At 34.2% G+C, this 19,686-nt stretch overlaps 1 protein-coding gene across 10 annotated transcripts in view; it reads right to left on the bottom strand.

The window, feature by feature from the left end:
• Window positions 1–19,686, bottom strand: part of add1 (adducin 1 (alpha)) — a 31,232-nt gene that overhangs the window by 4,343 nt on the left and 7,203 nt on the right. For 7 of the 10 annotated variants that reach the window (XR_015711318.1, XM_087790699.1, XM_087790706.1 and 4 more), the window contains exons 2-15: window positions 16,803–17,008; window positions 15,369–15,531; window positions 15,048–15,199; window positions 13,325–13,405; window positions 13,113–13,262; window positions 12,906–13,049; window positions 12,083–12,181; window positions 11,836–12,009; window positions 10,101–10,457; window positions 6,277–6,372; window positions 6,110–6,199; window positions 3,005–3,161; window positions 1,633–1,878; window positions 1,130–1,225 (exon numbers count right to left, since the gene is read on the bottom strand). Coding sequence is in view for 9 of the 10 variants with exons in the window: in XM_087790699.1 (XP_087646825.1) it covers window positions 1,130–1,225; window positions 1,633–1,878; window positions 3,005–3,161; window positions 6,110–6,199; window positions 6,277–6,372; window positions 10,101–10,457; window positions 11,836–12,009; window positions 12,083–12,181; window positions 12,906–13,049; window positions 13,113–13,262; window positions 13,325–13,405; window positions 15,048–15,199; window positions 15,369–15,531; window positions 16,803–16,997 (2,200 nt within the window). In the remaining variant the exon portion in view is untranslated. Of the gene's footprint in view, window positions 1–1,129; window positions 1,226–1,632; window positions 1,879–3,004; window positions 3,162–3,334; window positions 3,422–6,109; window positions 6,200–6,276; window positions 6,373–10,100; window positions 10,458–11,835; window positions 12,010–12,082; window positions 12,182–12,905; window positions 13,050–13,112; window positions 13,263–13,324; window positions 13,406–15,047; window positions 15,200–15,368; window positions 15,532–16,802; window positions 17,009–19,686 lie in introns of all 10 variants that reach the window. The other 3 variants (XM_087790708.1, XM_087790700.1, XM_087790701.1) reach the window with 3 other exon arrangements.

The raw sequence follows: 19,686 nt of genomic DNA, 5'->3' as shown, positions 1-19,686 counted from the left end.
TACTCTACTACTGCTTTGTAATCGTTTTAATTGTATTATTATCATTTTTTTTTTTTAATCTTAATATTATAATTATTATATTCTTATATTTTAAATGTCAACTGTAAATTTAATCTTATTCTAATAAACTACTTAAGGTATAAATGATCCTACTATTGAAAATAAGGTGAATAAATAAATCCATATCGTCCGTTACAAAATACTGCAGATACAATTAAATATATAAAACCAATACTTAACCATTTTATATCATAGAATTGTAGAAAAGCTGTTAATTAAAATAAAGAGAATTATCAAAAACGGGTCAATGTCGTGGATCCTCTGTTGCCTCATACAAAACGAGACAAGGGTTCTTATTCCCTAAGGTTCTCATTTGATCTTTATTTTATTTTATTTTTATTTCATCTTGTTCTTATTTTATTTTTATGAAAAATTGCTGTATTGCTGTGGCTTATTGGAAAAAAAAAAAAAAATTTCCCGAAGGAAACCTCCTGAGGGATCAATAAAGTTCTACCTAACCTAAATAATCGCTGGAGAGTTGTACTTCACATTACTGTTCAAATTACAAAAAAACTATCAGAGAAAATATTATGAAAAAAAAACGTCAAAATGTTATATAGTGCTGCTTTAAGGAAATCTTTTTCCAACCTTTTATGAATAATTTGATTAAAACTACACCTTTCTTTGGGAAATATACATGATTATTTGTATAATTTTATTGATAATTTACTTTAAATTAAAGGCTCTGACGACAGAACATTGGTGTTTGGTTCGTGTTAATCGAGTGCGGATGCATCAAAACGTTCAGGATTAATTGTCAATCATCGTTCCGGTGTAATCCAATAGTAATAAAGACCAGGAGCCAAAACCAAAGGAGAAGATTCAGTGAAAGAAAAGGAGTTTGTTTTTTTTAAACTCGTGTGAGTTTTAACTCCTGGTCTGTTATCACGTTCATCACAGCACAACATATGCAGTAGTATTTCTTTAAAGGAAGAGAAACAACATGACAGGCAGATGAACAGGCAGATGCCGCCCGAGATCTGGAGAAACCACCGGAGAAAGAACCCATACTGGACCAGGCAGGACTGAGGCGGCTCAGCTTAAAAAGACTCGACCAGGACCGACCTACCTTCTTCTGCTCGGACCGGAGTGCTGGGGGGGGTGGAGGTGGGTTTCTGGCCTTTAGGCTCCTCCTCCTCCTCCTCTGCTTCCAGTTGTGGTTGATCTGGAAGAGAGCGGGAGGAATTAAAGGACGACAGATTTAAATAATATTTTTTAAATGTTCCCAACGTGACTGAAAGTCAAACCTAACTCAGAGAGTTGGTTTGAATCTGAGAAAAGGGGGAACCACAGCAACAGAAATACACCCAAGGAGACTCTCGTCTGATCCCTTAAGACGAATATTTATTTTAAAATAAATAACATTTCAGTCTTTTCTAAACATCCGACCTCGGCACATTCAACGGAGGAGAAAGAATACGACCAAGAAACACCCAGAAAAAAAAGGGGGAAAAAACAGGTTTGGATTCCCAGAGACTTGGAAGGAACCAGGAGGACCAGGACTGAGGTGGTGGAGGAGGAGGAAGCGGAACTTCCAAAAATTCACTCGGAATTCCACTTCGCCTTGTGTACCTGGAGCCAGAACGGCCACCGTCACCCCCGACTCTTTGCTGAGCGCTCGCACCACGGCGCAGTGGAACTCCTGGTGAGGAGACTCAGGGACGGACTCTTGGTTCGACTCGTCCGCCTCAGTGGGTTCGTCCACGGCGGAGGACGAGGCAGCTGCTGATGCTGCAGCGAGCGACTGCTGAGGAGCAGGAGGTGCTGCTTTTTTTGGGTCAGAGCGCGGCGAGCCCTGCAGCGAGTCTCGTCCTTGTGCTGTGAAGTTACAGTGATGTGTGTGTGTGTTTGTGGGGCGACATCAACACAGTAGGGCCACTTAGAGTGTCAAGAAATACCATAAACAAGGTTATTTTGTTTATTGTATTGGCTTTTTAAGACTTGAATGACATACATTTGTTATCAATTCATAGTTTAAGGCAATAAAATTGCATTTATTTTATTCTTATAAAAGTTAAAAGCAACACTTTTTTCTGTATTAATCCACGGTGATTAAAACTAATTTACGAAACAGAAAATGTTTAACGCAGGGAATTTCTTTTTAAGATTTGTGGTGTGGATACAATTTTATAATGAATTAATTTAAGTAAAATAAAATAAGTGATTCATACATTAAAGATGGCATATATAAAAAATAATTATATTATAATATTATAATTAAATAATAGTAAATGAAAATTCAATAATTTGAACAGAGTCAATGATCTGTAAAATGCATCATCTTATCATTTTTAAATTGTTCGTGTCAAGAACTGGTGTTTATTGCAACATAAAAGATAAAGATTAGATCAATTCTTTGACTGGAGGAAACATTGTTTTATGTTCAAAGTAGGTTCTGTTGAGCATCATTTGTTCCGACCATGTATTCACTCGAATAATAATAATAAAGAGCCAATTGTATTTGATAGAAACATTATTTTAAATCTTATTTATTTAAATTTACCTTTATGGTTCCTATTAAAACCACTTTGTGTTTGATTAATTCTTACCAATTTAATAAGTTATACATTTGATTTTGTCAGAATATAATTTGTTAACATCATCAAAATAAGAAAAGGCATTTATTTATAAAAGAATCAAGGCAGTTTTTTATTTATATTAAGCTAAAGTTAAGTGTTTCAATTTTCAACAAAGATTCATCTTTACTCTTCAGACATTTCAGGCAACAAAAAATTTTTTTTTTTAAAACTCCCCGAAAATAAAATAAAAACAATAAAATACAAAAATACAGGAAATAAAACAAATGCCATAGTTTAGTTTATAGATATATTATTTTTAGGAACTTGAAAAACGCATAATATGAAAAAGAATTATTCATTTAAAGTCAATGATTTCTCAAGCTTTGTTAAGGATCAATAGTTCTACTCAAGTCAAACCATTTTACCTTCACTTCCTCTCTGCTTCTGCTCCACCTCCCTGCGATACTCGTCCAGCTCCTGGTCGGTGAGCTTGGTGAAGGGGTTCGGACCCTGCTTGCTGACGATGACCCTCGGCTGGTACTCCTTCTCAATGATGGCCTTGGAAGCCGTCACGAGCTCCCCCTGCAGGACAGAAACGAGAAACGCACGTCGGAACGTTAATTAAATACATTTTCCTCAGATAATTATAAAACGGTAAATGTGGGAAATGAAAATAGAAACCGTGAAGGGTTTGAAGGATTCAATCGTGTTTACGTTGAGATGTATTTTCAAATCATCTGTTTCTAAGTCAGTACCTTTCTAAAGGATCTAGCAGGACTATAGGACCCCTCGGACACATCGAGGCCGTCAATAGTGTCAGTACAGTCAGAGAGAGGGGCGTCCTGCAATAGTAAACCAGGTGAGCCCATCGGAAACATCCTAGTGGATCAAGACTAGCACATCCATGCAGGCAGGAACACGAGCAAGCGGAGCGTCGTTCACTCGGAGGTGGAAAGAGCAGTTTTCAACTTATATAAACAATACATTTGATTCATTAGAATCATTTATTTCAGCGACTTGACATCAAGAATACTCTAGAATACAAGAGATGTTTTATTTCGATGTTTTATTTCGATGTTTTTAAGCAGCTCGTTTTCCACCTCGGCGTTCACGCTCAACAAGACTTGCACTTGAATGATGGCCAACATGAGTGGGTTGTGAAGGGAAGAGGGATCGTGCAGCAAGATGAGGAAGAATCAGTGCCATCAGTATAGAGTGGTTGGAATTTTACTTTTCTAATGTTGAAACCTTGACATTTTCTATTGATATGTCCTTGTTTTTAAAGCATTTTTATATTTGATTTAAATCAATTTCAATGTTGAAAGGTTCAACTCGATTTTTATATAATTAAAACAAAAAAGGTAAACAATTAATTTGGCAAATATTTGATAATTTTTAGTTTTATTTTCAAATTCTAATCATGCAGAAATAAATGTTATATATATATATATATATATTTTTTTTTTGGGGGGCTTTTAAATTCAATATTCAAATGCTATAATAGTTCCACCAGACAATACCATAAGAGCACCGAGCTACTTGATCAAACATTCAGCCAATCATGCGACGCGCAGACGATCATGTGATCACGACACAGAAGCAATGGTGGACACTACAATATTGTCCGGTCAACATTGGCCTCGCTATTATACCAACTACTTTTGAATTTAACAGGCTTTGGAATCAAAAAATACTGAGTTTCTATGTCAAAATATACAATTTATTTATTAAAAATTCTAATTAAAACATTCAATAATTAAATCATTAAATTCAATGATTAAAAAAAAACCTTTGTATTGAATTTACCAGGTTATGGACTCAAAAATATAGTTTTGATGTACACTATTTTATTTTGTTTTATTATTTAAAAAAATTAAAATGCAACCTTTATAATAAATGATTATATTTTGACCTAAACATTAATTTATTATTCTAAAAGCAATATATAAATAATTAAAAACCAAAATCTCAATACAAAATATTCAAAGTTTCAATTCAATATTCAGAAGGCACTGATGACCTTCCATAGAAAGAGGTCATTTGGAAACAAGAGCTGAATGAGGGACAAACAAGCAGCAGAATTCCTTCTCGTCTTCTTCTGCAGGACGTTATTCAGTGAAGCCAGATTTGAAGCAGGCGACAAGAATGAGATCCTACGAGGCGTCATTGATAGAAACTAAAACTTCATGCAGGAATGATAATGAAGAGTTAGTCAAGTAATCCTCAACTAAACTGAGTCACATCAATTCAAAGTAAAGTCTGATGTATGACTATGGACCTGGAGGCAGCAGCTTTGAGGAGCAGAGTGAGGTCACCTGTCAGAACTTACCTGCCACACTGAGTTCTGTGGTCAGAGAATAATGTCACAGTTACAGCTTCAGCGAGCCAACAAATGCTTCTCTGTCCACCATTGACTCACATGATCTTAATCTTTTCATTTCTCTTGATGCGTTTGAATATAACGCACTAGAAATTAAAAACTAGTACCAACATAATACGAGGCTTCATATCATTATTATTTAAAAATAAATCAATATCATTCTATTTTCATCGTATAACATCACAATAATTATTTTTTTAATATGATTTATTTTTATTATTATTTTCAATTGATGCTGGTTTGAAAATATATCAGTGCCATTAAAATATTATTATATTAAATTTGCATTTGATTCTTTTTGTGAGAAATTGATCAATAATTTAAAATGCTTAAAACCTAAAAATCTTTAAAATTAAAAGCAGTTGTTTTTTGAACAATTAAATTCAATAATATCTACATTAAAAGATGTAATTTATATTTATTGAATAATTGAATTCAATCATTTCTGAAATAATAATTATGATAATGATTTTTTTGATATTCAAATTACCAAAAACTGTTATTTTATTTGTAGCCTATTAAATTCAATATAAAATAAAAGTTTGGATATTAAAAGGTTAAATTTGTAATTATTGAATAATTGAATTCAACACTATGAATATTGGGAAGGTTTAAATTATTTTTCCTTTTTTTTTTTTTTTTTTAATAATTGAATTTCAAAAATATTATATTTTCAAAGTGAATCAATTTGTTTTTACACATAGATTTTTAATTATTGGAATTAAAATGTAAAACTCAATTTCTAAGTTAAATTTGTAGCCTTTTAAATTCAATATAAAAACGTTCAAACGGTAACACTAGACTAAACTAAGAGTACAGAACTTTTGACCAATCAGGCGACCCGAACACGATCATGTGACGGCGTAGAAGCACTGGTGTAAACTGAGAATTATAACAATTATTTTCAGTCAGAATTCTTACTAAATACATTTATCATGAAAACACATAACTTGTTGACAGATGTAATGTTAACTAGAAACACTTTTGAAATTTTAAATTCAACTTTAAATTGAACGTAATGCATCAATCATGTGACAGTTCTAGGACACGTTTGTGATCCATGTGTTGTAATAACAACCAGTAATAACCAGTTCCACTGATACATCCTGCACATGATCAACATCAGTGTCTTACAGCTGGTGGTTCTGACCTGGTTGAAGCTGCGCTCCACCGTGCTGGCACACAGCACCTGAGACTGAGGCCCGGCGGTCTTGATGTCCTGCAGGTTCTGCTCCCGGATCTACAACAACGACCACCACAGTGAAGAGTTAAAAAACGTTCCTTGGCAGAACCGAAGAAGGGAAAAACCCGCTGGACCTTGTTCCTCATCTCCAGCACGTCTTTGGGGTTGGTGTTGAGCGGGATGAACTGATTGGCTACGGCTGCCTGACGCCCGCCGTCCTCCTTGGTCCACTGGAAACATCAGGACACAACGTCAGCACCGGCGCCGCACGGGTTTGAGTTTTAAATCAAAGTCAAAAACACGAGCACAAAGTATAAAAACACAAAGTATATAATCGCAGGCATCACCAGACTGACTCATGCTGAAATGAAATGGATCAACAGAACCGACCGAACAATGATGATGAGTCATCGGGAGAGACTTGTGTGAAGAACCAACACTAAATACAAACACGTGATATTAAATCTTCATTATTATTAAATTATTGATTTACTTTAAAAAAAACAATGAACTCTTTACGCTATTGTATCGACATTCAACAACGTTAATAATCTTAATCATTCAAATGTCTTTCATTTGGTTTTCAAATCATATTTTATTTTTAATATAGTTAATTAAGGGTTTATATTGCGATAACGTGTATAAAGTAAATTGATTTTTTAATTTTACAATTGAAATAATTAACGTTTCCCGCAGCTAGAGGAGTAATGGAATCCTGTCAGATCCCTTTGATGACTGAGGACGAGAGGATACAGTCGACTTAAAGCTGATGTTTGGACATATTTTGGTTTGAAAACAAATGAAAGCAGTGACGAGTTTGTCAAAAAAAAGAAAAATCACATGAATTAATTTTTTAATCAAGTATTTGATTCATTTCTTTTTACTAAACAATTACTTTTAAATTGAAGTGGGGCTATGTTCGTATAACATGGTTAAATGTAACACGTTGAAAACCTTAGACATTTTTTGATTAAAAAAAAGCAGGTTTTTTTCAGCACTGTTTTTGGAACAATTAAATAATTTCTATACTGAAATATTTTTAATTTGTATTAATTGAATAATTTAATTCAATATTTTCTATATTTAATTTGTATTTATTGAATGAATAAATTCAATAATTTCTAGATTTTAAATGTTTGTGTAAAAAAATAATAATTACTAAACTATAAAAAAAAGTTTAATATTGTAATTACAACAAAAAATGTGTTTGTTTGTTATTTGTAGTCTTTTCAGTTCAATATAAAATGAAGGTTTAACAGTCTATTGTCTGGTGGAACAATTCTGTTCAACCTTGTGTCACACATCAGTCATCATCATTGACAAACTTAAATATAAAAGAAAACATATTGAACACAGGAGAAGGTGGAGAGAGAGACTGAAAGAGAGATAGAGGGATGGAGACGATGAGGCTTACGAAGCGAGACGAGTGAGGAGTGAGGAGTGAGCATCACCAGAGTCATGTCCAGGCCGACACACATGACAAGACAGATGAGAGAAAAACACACCAGCGCTCAACCATCAAACCTGTTTTTCTCCTCATCAATCTCACGTTGGTTTAGATTATAAAAAGAAAAACCTGGTAATGCTCAGTGAAGAAAAACAAGCCTGGGACTAAAAACTGAATGAGCAGCAGGTGAAGGAAGATATTTGACCGTCATGCAGCTTTTTTTCTCTTTAATTAAATTAAATGAGGGAAGCTCAGTGGAGTCGGAGGATGAGATGAAGATGTGAACGTGATATACTCACTGAAAGAGTTTCACAACACAACACTTCCTACTTTCCCAACAGGAGATAATTACTTCACATGTTAGGTAAGACTTTTACCGACAACATGCAGAAGTTCATCGAAAAAAAAACACATTTCATTAACAGTTTCTCTTCAATAATAAGCTCAATTTAACAGTAAAAAAAAAACTATTTTTAACTACAGACTCAACTATGCTGTGTCTCAAATCGCATACTACTCTTACTATACTAGAAGTTAGTATGCATCAGTTTAGTGTACGTACTAACTATTACGCAAATTCTCCACAGATAGTATGTCTCAAATCAAACACTGAAGCTCCAACCCAACCGGAAATCACATGACAGCTTCTTCTTCTACTTCTATTTAACGATGTTTCAACCAGCTGTTTGAACGCTATCGCCACCTGCTGGCAGCACGTTTTGCAAGTTTGGAAAAATAAATAAAGTAAATATATGAGAATCTAAATATTCGCGAGATATTTAAGCTCGTATCAGCAGCGAAGACGTGTTTATTCTTCTACTGCTGCTGAAAATGCACCTGTAAGTATATGAATATATATGCATTTATATATGACGTAACCTTAGTTTAAAACGTCACTAAGATGGCAGCTGTTTAGTGTGGTTAGTGTCCATCGAACCATGCTCAGTTTTGTGGGCGTGTTAGTACGCCAATTTAGTGTGCATGGCGCACTAAATTTCGCATACTAAGAATTGAGACGCACTTACGCACTAAAAATACTAACTTTTAGTACGCTAGTATGCGATTTGAGACACAACACTAGTGTTTTGTTCACATTCACTTAAAATGACTCTCAGTGTGTTTTCTTCCATCGTTTCAACATAATGGTGTTTATACTGAAGCAGCTTCGCTCTCAGAGCCGCCCACGTCTCGTCCACTTGAGGACTCGTGCGACAACAACCTGCTGCTCGCTCCTCTGGGAAACACGTCGACACGACGATGCATTTCAGGACGATCATGCAGTGAGGGGGGGTTATAAAGCGTGCTGTGGGCAGGTGGTCCGGCATCCGGAGGAGGAGTCAGCTTCCACTGGATCATGTTGTTACGCAATAATCAACATAGAAGTTTAAAAGTAAAGCTTCTCAAAACTAAATTATTTAGGATTCGACATATCAATATTACAGGATTAAGATGCATTTATTATAAATAATTACTACTTTTCTTGTGTATCAATGAACCTACGTTCTTGAAGAGTAACGTGAAATAAATACATATCAAATTTGATAAAACAACGTATGAAAATAAAGTCACTAACAGCATCTATAGTCACAAATAATTATATTAAATTAGATTTAAAGTGAGTTTCTTTTATGGAAGTATATCAGCGCCATTTGAATATTGAATGGTTGAATTACATTTTTAAAATATCAGAATGAGGAATTAAAAAAAATTAATAAAATTGAATTAATATTATGAAATAAATGTAGACGATGTAGAACATTTTGTTATTATTGGAATTAGAATATCAAACTATGTGTAAATGTATTAGATATTTTTGAAATAAATTAAAGTTAAAAAAATAAATCAATTCAACCTTAAATTATAGAAATTATTAAATCGAGTTATTCAATTAAAAACAAGTTCAAACGCAATATAGAAATTATTGAATTAAATTATGTTTTTTAAAACTATATGCTTCAATAAAGCATAAGATGTTTAAAGAAAATAAAATTTAAACTTAAATTAAATACTTGTATTAAATTAAAAAAACAAATTCCTTTAAATATTAAAATTATTGCTTAAAAGTATTCCAAATAAAATAATTACATACACAAAAATTCAATCATTCACAATAATCTGATGGCAAATACTTCTTCTTCTTAACAAATATAGTCTTTGCCTTTTGTTAGCGCCATCTATAGGCAGATACTTAAAGTACAAAAAAAATGTTTGTGCATTTATACAATAAGATAACATTTCAATTTGTAATCAATAATTTCCTGGAAAATGATATGTATATATAAAACCAATTAAAAAATAAATAAAATGAAAAGTACTTTAATAACAATTAAATTTCAAAGATTTACCAGGGTGGAGGGCTGACTGAGGTTGATGTTTATATTATTTTTGAGCTAAACTCCAGGAAGGGTTGAGTAAAAAGAATCCTCTGCTGACCCGAGGCTCTAGATGCCGACCACCGGCCCCTTCTTTCACACAACAATCTATACTATGAACAATAAGGTTGGCACAGACCAAGCAGTTGGTTATACAGCTTGGCACGCAGACACCGGACGAGAGAGACTGCAGCAAGGGTTTGACGTGATCGTGTGTTATGTTCGTCCACACCTTAGCCTTGGACTTGGGGCTGCTGCCGCCGTCGGGCCCGTCCTCACAGGGCTCGTCGGGGCGGGAGCCGGCATTGAGCCAGCGGGTCTTGTCGGGTCGCTGGCCGCGCTGGAAGCTGTGCTTGAGCGGGGAGCGAGCGCCCGAGTCACTGTCCTCGCCGTACGAGTAGCCGCCGTGGATGGAGGCGGCCACCTCCACGTCACTGTGCTTTTTACCTTTGTCTCGCAGTGCGGGGCAGCGGTACGGGTAGCCGGTCCTGTAGCCCTGGGACACGGAGTAAGTAAGTAAGTCATTTTTATTTGTAGAGCGTTTTTCCAGACCAGGGTCACAAAGAGCTTAAACAATCAAAACAATATTCAATAAAGTATATACTTTAAAGATCAAGATACAACTGATAACACAACAGGAGTTCCAGAAAATCAAGGAAAAGCCTGAACAAATAAAAACGTCTTAAGATGTTTTTTAAAGGAGTCACAACACAATGGTTAGATCTAGACCGTCAGAGATTTTAGCCACTTATTAAGTTGAATTTAAAAACCAAGAGGAACTAAATGTATATTTACTATCATTAATTATGAGTGTAAAACTGTGCCTTTATTTCTGAGGAAAAAAGTGTCAATCACAATGTGTTCATTCTCCTTTAAACACATAAAATTCCTTTTCCTTCATATTCTTTTTAAAAGAAAATATATTTTTAAAATTAAGATTTTTTCACATCACAATGTTTGTATTTTAAATTATTGGAATAAGCACTTAATTTTCAACATGTAACCTTTAAATGTGTTGAATTGTCTGGTGGAACTACACACATTACCAAAAAAAATACCGACATTTTTATCAAATTTAAAAGGCTACAAATTAAAATATATTAATTTGTTTTTATTCAATAATTAAATTCAATAATTTCTATATTTTAAATATTTGATTTGTATTTATTGAAAAATTGAATTCAATAATTTCTAGATTTTAAATGTTTGTGTAAAAAAAAAAAAAAAAAAATACAACTATAAAACAAAGTTTAATATTCTAATTCCATTTCTTTTTTTTTTACCTTTAAATTTGTTTAATTGTCTGGTGGAATTACACACATTACCAACAAAAATACCAACATTTCTATCAAATTTAAAAGGCTACAAATTAAAATATACTATTTTTTTTACTTATTGTAAATACTGTATATTGTATTTATATATTATATATATGAGGTCGCACGAGTGAACTTTATTTTAAGTTTTAAGATGATTTTATTATATATATATATATATATATATATATATATATATATATATATATCATCTTCAATAAATACTAAATAAAATAATAATTTAATGCTTTGAAAAAACATCATTCACTTAAAAAAACAAAAAAACATTCAGTTTCAACATTTAAAATTCAACCGTATATTGCATTTATATTTATTAATAGAATACCAAACTATCGATTCATGTACAGGATACTGATTCATTTCGCAAATATTAAATAAAATATTATATATATATATATACATATATATATAAAATTCAACCGTTCAACAACGTCAGATAAATTTTCATTTAAATTTCCACATTTTAACCTGGACCATTAGGGCAAAGTTTAAACTTCTTTTATACACGTTTTTCATCTCATAAAATCTCATAGTTACCAAATTGTCCAACATTCTCATGAGGGCTTCGAACTCTTGCTCCCCGACACCCCACTTGGGATGTGCAGCGGACCCGTCACCAGCTGGTTCGGGGACCCGAGGACGTGACTTGTACTTGGCTGGGTCGAGCAGCACCAGGTTCTCTGCGCCTCCAGCGCTGGCCATCGTTCGCACCTGAGAGAGAGAGAGAGACGAGAACGTTAACGCTTGAACCATCGAGGTTTCTTCCGTGACTCAGCGTCTGTACCTGAATCTCACAGGCCGTGACCAGGTTGTGGATGTAATAATACGCTTCTTCCACGGTTTCTCCCACAGAGACCAGACCGTGGTTCCTCAGGATCAGCACCTGCAACAGTTGGATGTTAGATCTTACGTTTCATACATTATGAATAAATAACATATACTTGGACCGGAAATGACAGTATTTTAAAATCAATTTCCTTTTAATTGATCACAAAGAAATAAACCTAAATCAAATGTATTTTATTTAGAGTTGAATAAGAATAGTTGCAGAATCTTTATTTTATAATATTCATTTTAAAGGTTTTTCTCTGAACCTAATGAGATATATGTAATTACAGTAAAAAGGAAGTATATAATAGCCATTAGAAAATTGAATTGTTGAATTTAACATGTCAAAAGTGAAATTAAACGCTTAATAAAATTTAAATTAAAAAAGCCAAATAATTAAGTTGATGTATAATAAAAATAAAAAAAATGTTATAAATTAAATAATACTTTCAGTATTTTTTATTACCGAGTCAAAAAATCAAGTCTTTTAAGTTTTATGTAAAAATGTTGCTCTAATAGTTTCACCAGACAGTAGCAAACGAATACCGAGCTACTTGATGGAACTTTTATGGAGGAATTATTACACCAACATTTTAATTAAGGATTTAAAAAGCCACCAATTAAAAAAATAATAATTAAATTTTGAAACAAATATTACATTTCAATATAAAAATGAGACAACATTAAAGTTGTCAAAATCTAAAATGTTAAATCCAAAGTCCCAGGTTTGAATGTAACATTCTTAAACTCATAAAAATAATAATACGACAATCGTTAACCTTTCTGTCCTTCCCCAGATTCTTCTGTATCAGCTCGGTTTCCTCCAGATCCACCAGAATACCGTGGTAGTCATGGTAACCCACTTCACCCACGGCCAGGGACTCAGGCGAGATGGGCAACAGGCCACATTTCAGCGCAGACACCTGACGGGGAAAGAGGAAGTTAGAACCAGAGTTATTTCAGGGTTCACCAGCGAGGGGTCTCACCGCAGCACCCGCCGCCGTGTGGACGTGGACGATGCACTTGACGTCGGGCCGGGCGGCGTAGATGGCCGAGTGGAGGCAGAAGCCGGCCTGGTTGACCCCGAGGTTGGTGCTGCCTCGGTCCACGATCTCTCCCTGGATGTCGATCTTCACCTGGAGGAGGGAGAGTCGGTGTGAGCGAGGGAGAGGGAGGAAGAACCAGCAGAGGTTCTCACCAGACTGGAGGCCGTGACTTCACTGTACAGCAGCCCGAAAGGAACCAGCAGGAAGCGCTCGTCGTCAGAGTTGACTCGGACCTGAAGGAACACAACAATAGCCTTTTTTTTTATTGAACTTAAACACCTTTTATAAAGTCGTCTTCCATAATATGATGTATATGACGATACAAGTTATTCATGGTCAAATGGCAGATTTTTTATATACAATAAGCCATTGATAAGTATCTGTATCTGCAGGTGTAGCAACACGATACGCATCACGCGACACTGTGGCAAGATATATTGCCATACATTGTGATAGTGTAGTAACAAGTATATATGTGTAGTATTGTCGAGTACTTGACTCTGGTGTTGCAGAATTTACAGACCACATGACTCTTGACGAAGTCGTTACTGCTTTCATTTGTTTTCAAACATCATCTTTTAAAGCTGCTGGAGTCACTGTATCCTCTCGTCCCCAGTCAATGGATGGATGGATATAGATATAGATATACATGTGTGTGTGTGTAGTATTGTCGAGTACTTGACTCTGGTGTTGCAGAATTTACAGATCACTTGAGTCTTTATATAGTCGTAACTGTTCAAAATATGCCGACAACATCGTCTTTTAGTCAACTGTATCCTCTCGTCCTCAGTAATTACCGGTCCCCTTTGGAATTTTATTGTTCATTTAGCTGCGGAGGGCTTAACGACTGCCACCATTTACTGGTCGGAAGTTTATTTGCAACACAAAAATTAACAAACAACGTGAATATTTGCATGTTAATTGTGAATAATTATATATATATATATATATATATATATATATATATATATATATATATATACACACAATTTTAATAATACATAAAATGTTAATAATAAAATGTTTTATTTATTTTACAAACTTTATTGAAAAATAGATAAATAGTAGGATGTATAAAAAATAAATAAATAAATTGATACAGTGATGTTGAATGTCGATACAAATGACATCCTACGAAATAACATATAATCGATATTTTCTCAAACACACCTACTGACAACTGATGGAAATAAAGGATATTTCCCTATCATTGTTTCTCAAGAAGAGTGAATTCATATTTGGCAACAATCTACACAACTTCCTGTATCTGGAGGAAACATCATTTTTGGTGCAATAAAGAGTCTAATTATATTTGAAGTACCGTCACCTGAACAACTATGTTGGAGCAGTTTTACAGATGTCAATGTAGATCAATATTATTTTACAATATTAAAAAGGATGTGCATGAAGTTATTGAAAATATATTTGGTAATTATATTCAACTTCACAGTCTTTGTTATATCATATCATTTAAATATCGTACATTATGTTTATTATTAAAAATTAAAATACTATTGCCAGCATTTAAAAAACCTAATTTATATATAATATATACAAGATAAATGTAGAGAAAATGCCAAAAGATACAATCACCTTTGGTTGATGAATGGACTGTATTATATGGATTTGAAATGGAAAATACAAGAAGATAAATGTATATACAAATGGATGAAATGGACCATGTTTACACAGCAACGACTTGTGTGAGGATTTTGTTTTTAGCACATACGTGTGTATACTTCCATTGTATTTTTTTCCATTTAGTTTTTATTGCTGGTTTTGATTTCCCTGGTGTGTTTGGTTTTATGTGAAAATGTTCAGGTTAAAAATGTCCAGATCCAACAAAACATGGATGTAAATTCAAGTGTGTCTCACGGATAGATGGTTGTAGATGAGCTGGGACCAGCCGAACAGGTCGGTGAGTCGGTAGAACGCGGCCAGTTTGCAGCGCAGCAGCTTCTCGCCCTTGTCGTAGGAGATGGAGTCCGAGCCCCGCAGGTCGTTGACGGGGGTCACCATCCCCAAACCTGTCGGGCGGCAGAGCGTTAGATCCGTCCGTCGAACGGCAGAGACTCAGGAAAGGTCGAGCAGAAGCGGGGAAGATATTTTTCCGAGAGGGTCCAAATGTAACGTACGGTCGCTCAGAACAAAAGTAGAAAATCAAGTGCTGGAGATGATGGAGTTGGTTCTACTCACTCATGTTGAGCGCTGCCATCCCTCCCTGCGGAGCAGCTGGATACATGGAAGGCATGCTAGTGGTCATGAAGTCAGCAATCTGCTGCAGCGCCAGCAGGCTCGTGGGCGTCTTCCCCTTCTTCAGCTGATCCTGGATCATGGTTTCCAGCTCGTCACAGAACGCCTTTTTTGGCAAAAATAGCACAGGGATGGGAAGAAAAAAAAAAGGTAAATATTCTTACTTCACTTTACAATAAAGAACGAATAAAGAACAAGGTGAAGGACATCATCGTAAATATGGATGGTCAAATTGTCGCATTAATTGAATTTAATTAATTAGAATAATAACTAGTGATGGTTAATTAAACATATTTTTAGCTCAAAAATCTAATTTATTGGCGTTGGTTAGTCATTGATGGTAAATCATATAGTACTTGATATTAATTTAACTTATAAAGACCAGATGTATGAAAGTATACAAGTTCCATCACAATATTGAATTGTTAGATTTGTTTTGGTTTTTATTTAAAGTGTGCGTTCAAATCTTTTATTTGGAATAAATAAATTAATACATTTCTGCATCCAAATTTTAAATTATTTTTTTTTTTTAATAATAATTGAACTTAAATAAGTTTGTTGTTTTGCAAATTAATAACTTTTTTCTTCTTTTTTTTTTACACATTTCAATAATTAAAAAATATATTTTCTGAATTAAATGCTGTTGTTATTTATTGTCATTTACATTCAATATAAATATAAAAATGTTTGTATAATATATTGATTGTTTTTAATGATTGAACTCAAACTCTAAATTCCAATGGTTTTTTTTTTTACACTTATTCAAATCAAACAAATTCAACCAATATTTTTGAAATAGATTATTAAAAATAACAATTAATCAATCAGGTCAACACAATAATAATGTTTGTTATGTATACATTTTTTATACCCGACAGAAAAGTACATTTAAATGATATTTCAAGGCAATTTCTCCGGAATTTTCAGTTGAGATTAAAACATAGATTAACTACATCAACTAATTGCATAATAAATTATACCATCTTAATCTCTTGACGTCACTAAATATACTAAACTGAAATAGTTAAATGTCAACATGTGTGTAAATAGGTTTGAAGTAACTGAACCAGACCTTTTAATAACTGTCATTATCGTCTAATCCACACGTGACTTTTGTTCTATTGTTAAAACATTCTGAATAATTGTGTAGCACAGATGTTAAATGTTGTTAAAAGCAACTTGACCTGACGCTCTCTTAAGCACTTGAGCACTTAAGCATATGATGTAAACAGTGACGACCTGTGTTCTGAACAAACACATCATTGATTTGGACCGAACCAGCTGCATCATGGGATGTACGACATGCCAAACTATTTACACTAAACTTGATTCACAAACTGCGGTGTCAGAAGTTCACCCTCCGACTCCAGCACTGACCGGACTCTGCAGGATCATGGACACGCGCTTCTTCTGCTCCATCATGTTGAAGTCCTGCCGCAGGTCGGGCGCCATGTTCCTCTCGCGCTGGTACTCGGGGCTGCTCTCGTCGACCCGGTCGAAGTAGCGCTCCTTGTGGGGGGCTGCGGTGGGGGGGTGGGCCGTCACCACACCGGCGCCTGAGTCGCCGTTCATCCTGGGCAGACCTGAGGTCAGAGGGGGAACGACACGATGGTGAAGATCTTGCAGGACAAAATGGCCACTGGTCATGTGCACTTATGAAGCTTGGATGTTAACAAGTACAGAAGGATCCTCAGGCCAGTAGAACAAGAAACATTTGTTTTATCACTTATGTTCCTTCAGCAACATCTCTACAAACTGATCTGATAATTGTATTAAATAATGTTCCTGCAGCTTTATATGGGGTCGTCAAACACAAGTTAACATTAAAAGAATATAAAATATAGTATTAAGTGAGCAGTAAAAGGAATAACTATCAATAACAAATGCTTGTTTTCTGATGATGCCATGATATATTTCAATGATCAAGTCAAAACAACCGATTGAAATACTACAACTATTGGTTCATATTTATGTTACTAAATAAATGACCTGAAACAATCAAATACTTTTGTAATATATTATTCTACACTGAAGGAAAAACAGGAAAATATAAAAAGACAAACTTTAGAATTGGATATGACTGTTAACTGTATTCTTAAATATTTCAAACAATTCATTTAATATAATTTATCGAAACACTTTAGGTATCGATTAAGATAGCGGTAGAAAACTTCTCCAATGGGGGAATATGGCCCAAATATAAAAAGAAATACACAACCAAATAATGTAAAATTAACAAAGGAATCTAGTCTACAAAGGCCTTATTTTGCATTTTATTCATAACTTATCTTATTTTATTATTTATAATTTAAACAAGTTGATGCTTGTTAGGTCAGCCGTTAAACTGTAATAATGTCTAAGTTATAAAATAGTCTATAAGTTAAAAAAAAAAATGTTTATGTAATAATATGTAACTTGAATTCAAGGTATTTAAGATACAGTTCCATAACTCTAATTTGAAAGAGTGAAATCTAATTCTAATTATTTTCAGGGGATTAACATTTACACATAACTTTTTTAAATAAGTCAGTACAACAAATATAAATGAGTCCTCAATGAACAAAAGTCATCGTCTCTCAGAGAAGAGGACGAACAAGAGCAGATACAGAGACGATCCACTTCCTGCACATAAAAGGTTTGATTGATTTCTACAGAAGCATTAGCAGGAAGAGCATCACCACACCAGGGAAGTAAAAATAGCAAAAGTGTTTTTGACCGATCGGTCTCTTGGACATTTATAACAAGATGCTGCGAGACTAGAAAGCGAGTCAGGGACAATAGTTGTTGAACATAGAGAAGTACGCAGAAGCCGATCGTGATAATGTGTGTATTCGAGGTCACGCCACAGTGAAGCATCAATACAGTTGATCCACATAAGCGGCCATTGCAACGCACAACCACAAACGCACAACAAGACATTGGACACAAAAAAAACAAACATATATTGCCAATATTTGGGCAAAACCAGTGTACATCGATTCCATTAGCAAGAAACAGGAAAACACTAAGACAGCACATACACCTGCCAAGGAGCTTATTTAGCTTGACCTTTGACCCCTTTTAAAAAAAACATCTAGCACATCCTCAAAGGGGAATAATTAAAAAATGTATTGGCTACCAGCAAAAAGCAAATTTCCCAATGATATGTCATTGATGTCCTAAAGAAAAATTAACATTAATTATTTATTTTTTAATTGATAGACTGTCGTAGAATATTGATACAGTATCTTGAAGATAAAATACTGCGATAAACCGTATCGATATTCTCCAACACCACTATTTTAGATGGTAGGATATTTAACAAAAAAAAAAGATTTGCTCCTTATTTATATAACACCATATGTTCCCATAAATGGTGCACTGTTTTTATACAGCATTGTTCAGTTTTTTATTGTCATTTTAATATGTTTGTGTAATCAACGAAAATAGATGATAGATAGATAGCGATAGAACTGTATTGAAATTGTTTAAATATTTGAGTATACTCTCAGACAAGGTAGATAATTATTTAACATAAACCAAAAATAAATACATTTATTTAAGAAAATGTAGCTCATAAAACTAAAAAATATTCCAAGATTATCAACATTACACTAATGGTCCGACACAAAACTGAAAATAACGTGTTTAAAATAGATAATAATACAGATTTATGAGGCCTAAAATCACAACAGCAATGAAATTGAATACAAATATCACTAACACACATCACTGCTTGATTGTATTTCTTCATTTAAAAGAAGGTAAAGGGTTTGTCTTGGATCAGGACAATGTTGTAAGAGGCTGACATTTATTCCAATAGCCTGAGACACGACGGATGCGTCACAAGATTTGTTTACTGTCACCAACACGACAGGACTCGCCACAAATGCACTATAGTCTCAACAATAACACACCATCATATATACAAACTTGTCATGTGTAAATAATAAAAGACAAACTTGGATTCAGATTCAAAATTCAACATTAGCAAAGATTGTTTACAAATAAAAAAGGGAATTGAGAAAGAAATAACACATGAAGACAATACACATTCAAACATCTGTGAACACGTCCCTGAACATCTTCATACGAGGCCGAGCCGAACCATCTAACAGAAGCTAAAGCCTCAGTTTGATCCTTATTCTGCATGACAGAGTCACATCTTCCCTTTGGGATGATTTTGTTATACGTCAGAGTGAGAATCTGCAGCTGGTGAGCCAGAGCTGACTCGTCGTAGGAGAGCCAAAGTAGCTTTAGTCATGTTGCTCTACAGAAACAT

This window comes from Callionymus lyra, chromosome 5, assembly GCF_982586985.1.
Source record: "Callionymus lyra chromosome 5, fCalLyr1.hap1.1, whole genome shotgun sequence".
NCBI lineage: Eukaryota > Metazoa > Chordata > Actinopteri > Syngnathiformes > Callionymidae > Callionymus > Callionymus lyra.
This window is presented reverse-complemented; position numbering and strand designations above follow the sequence as displayed.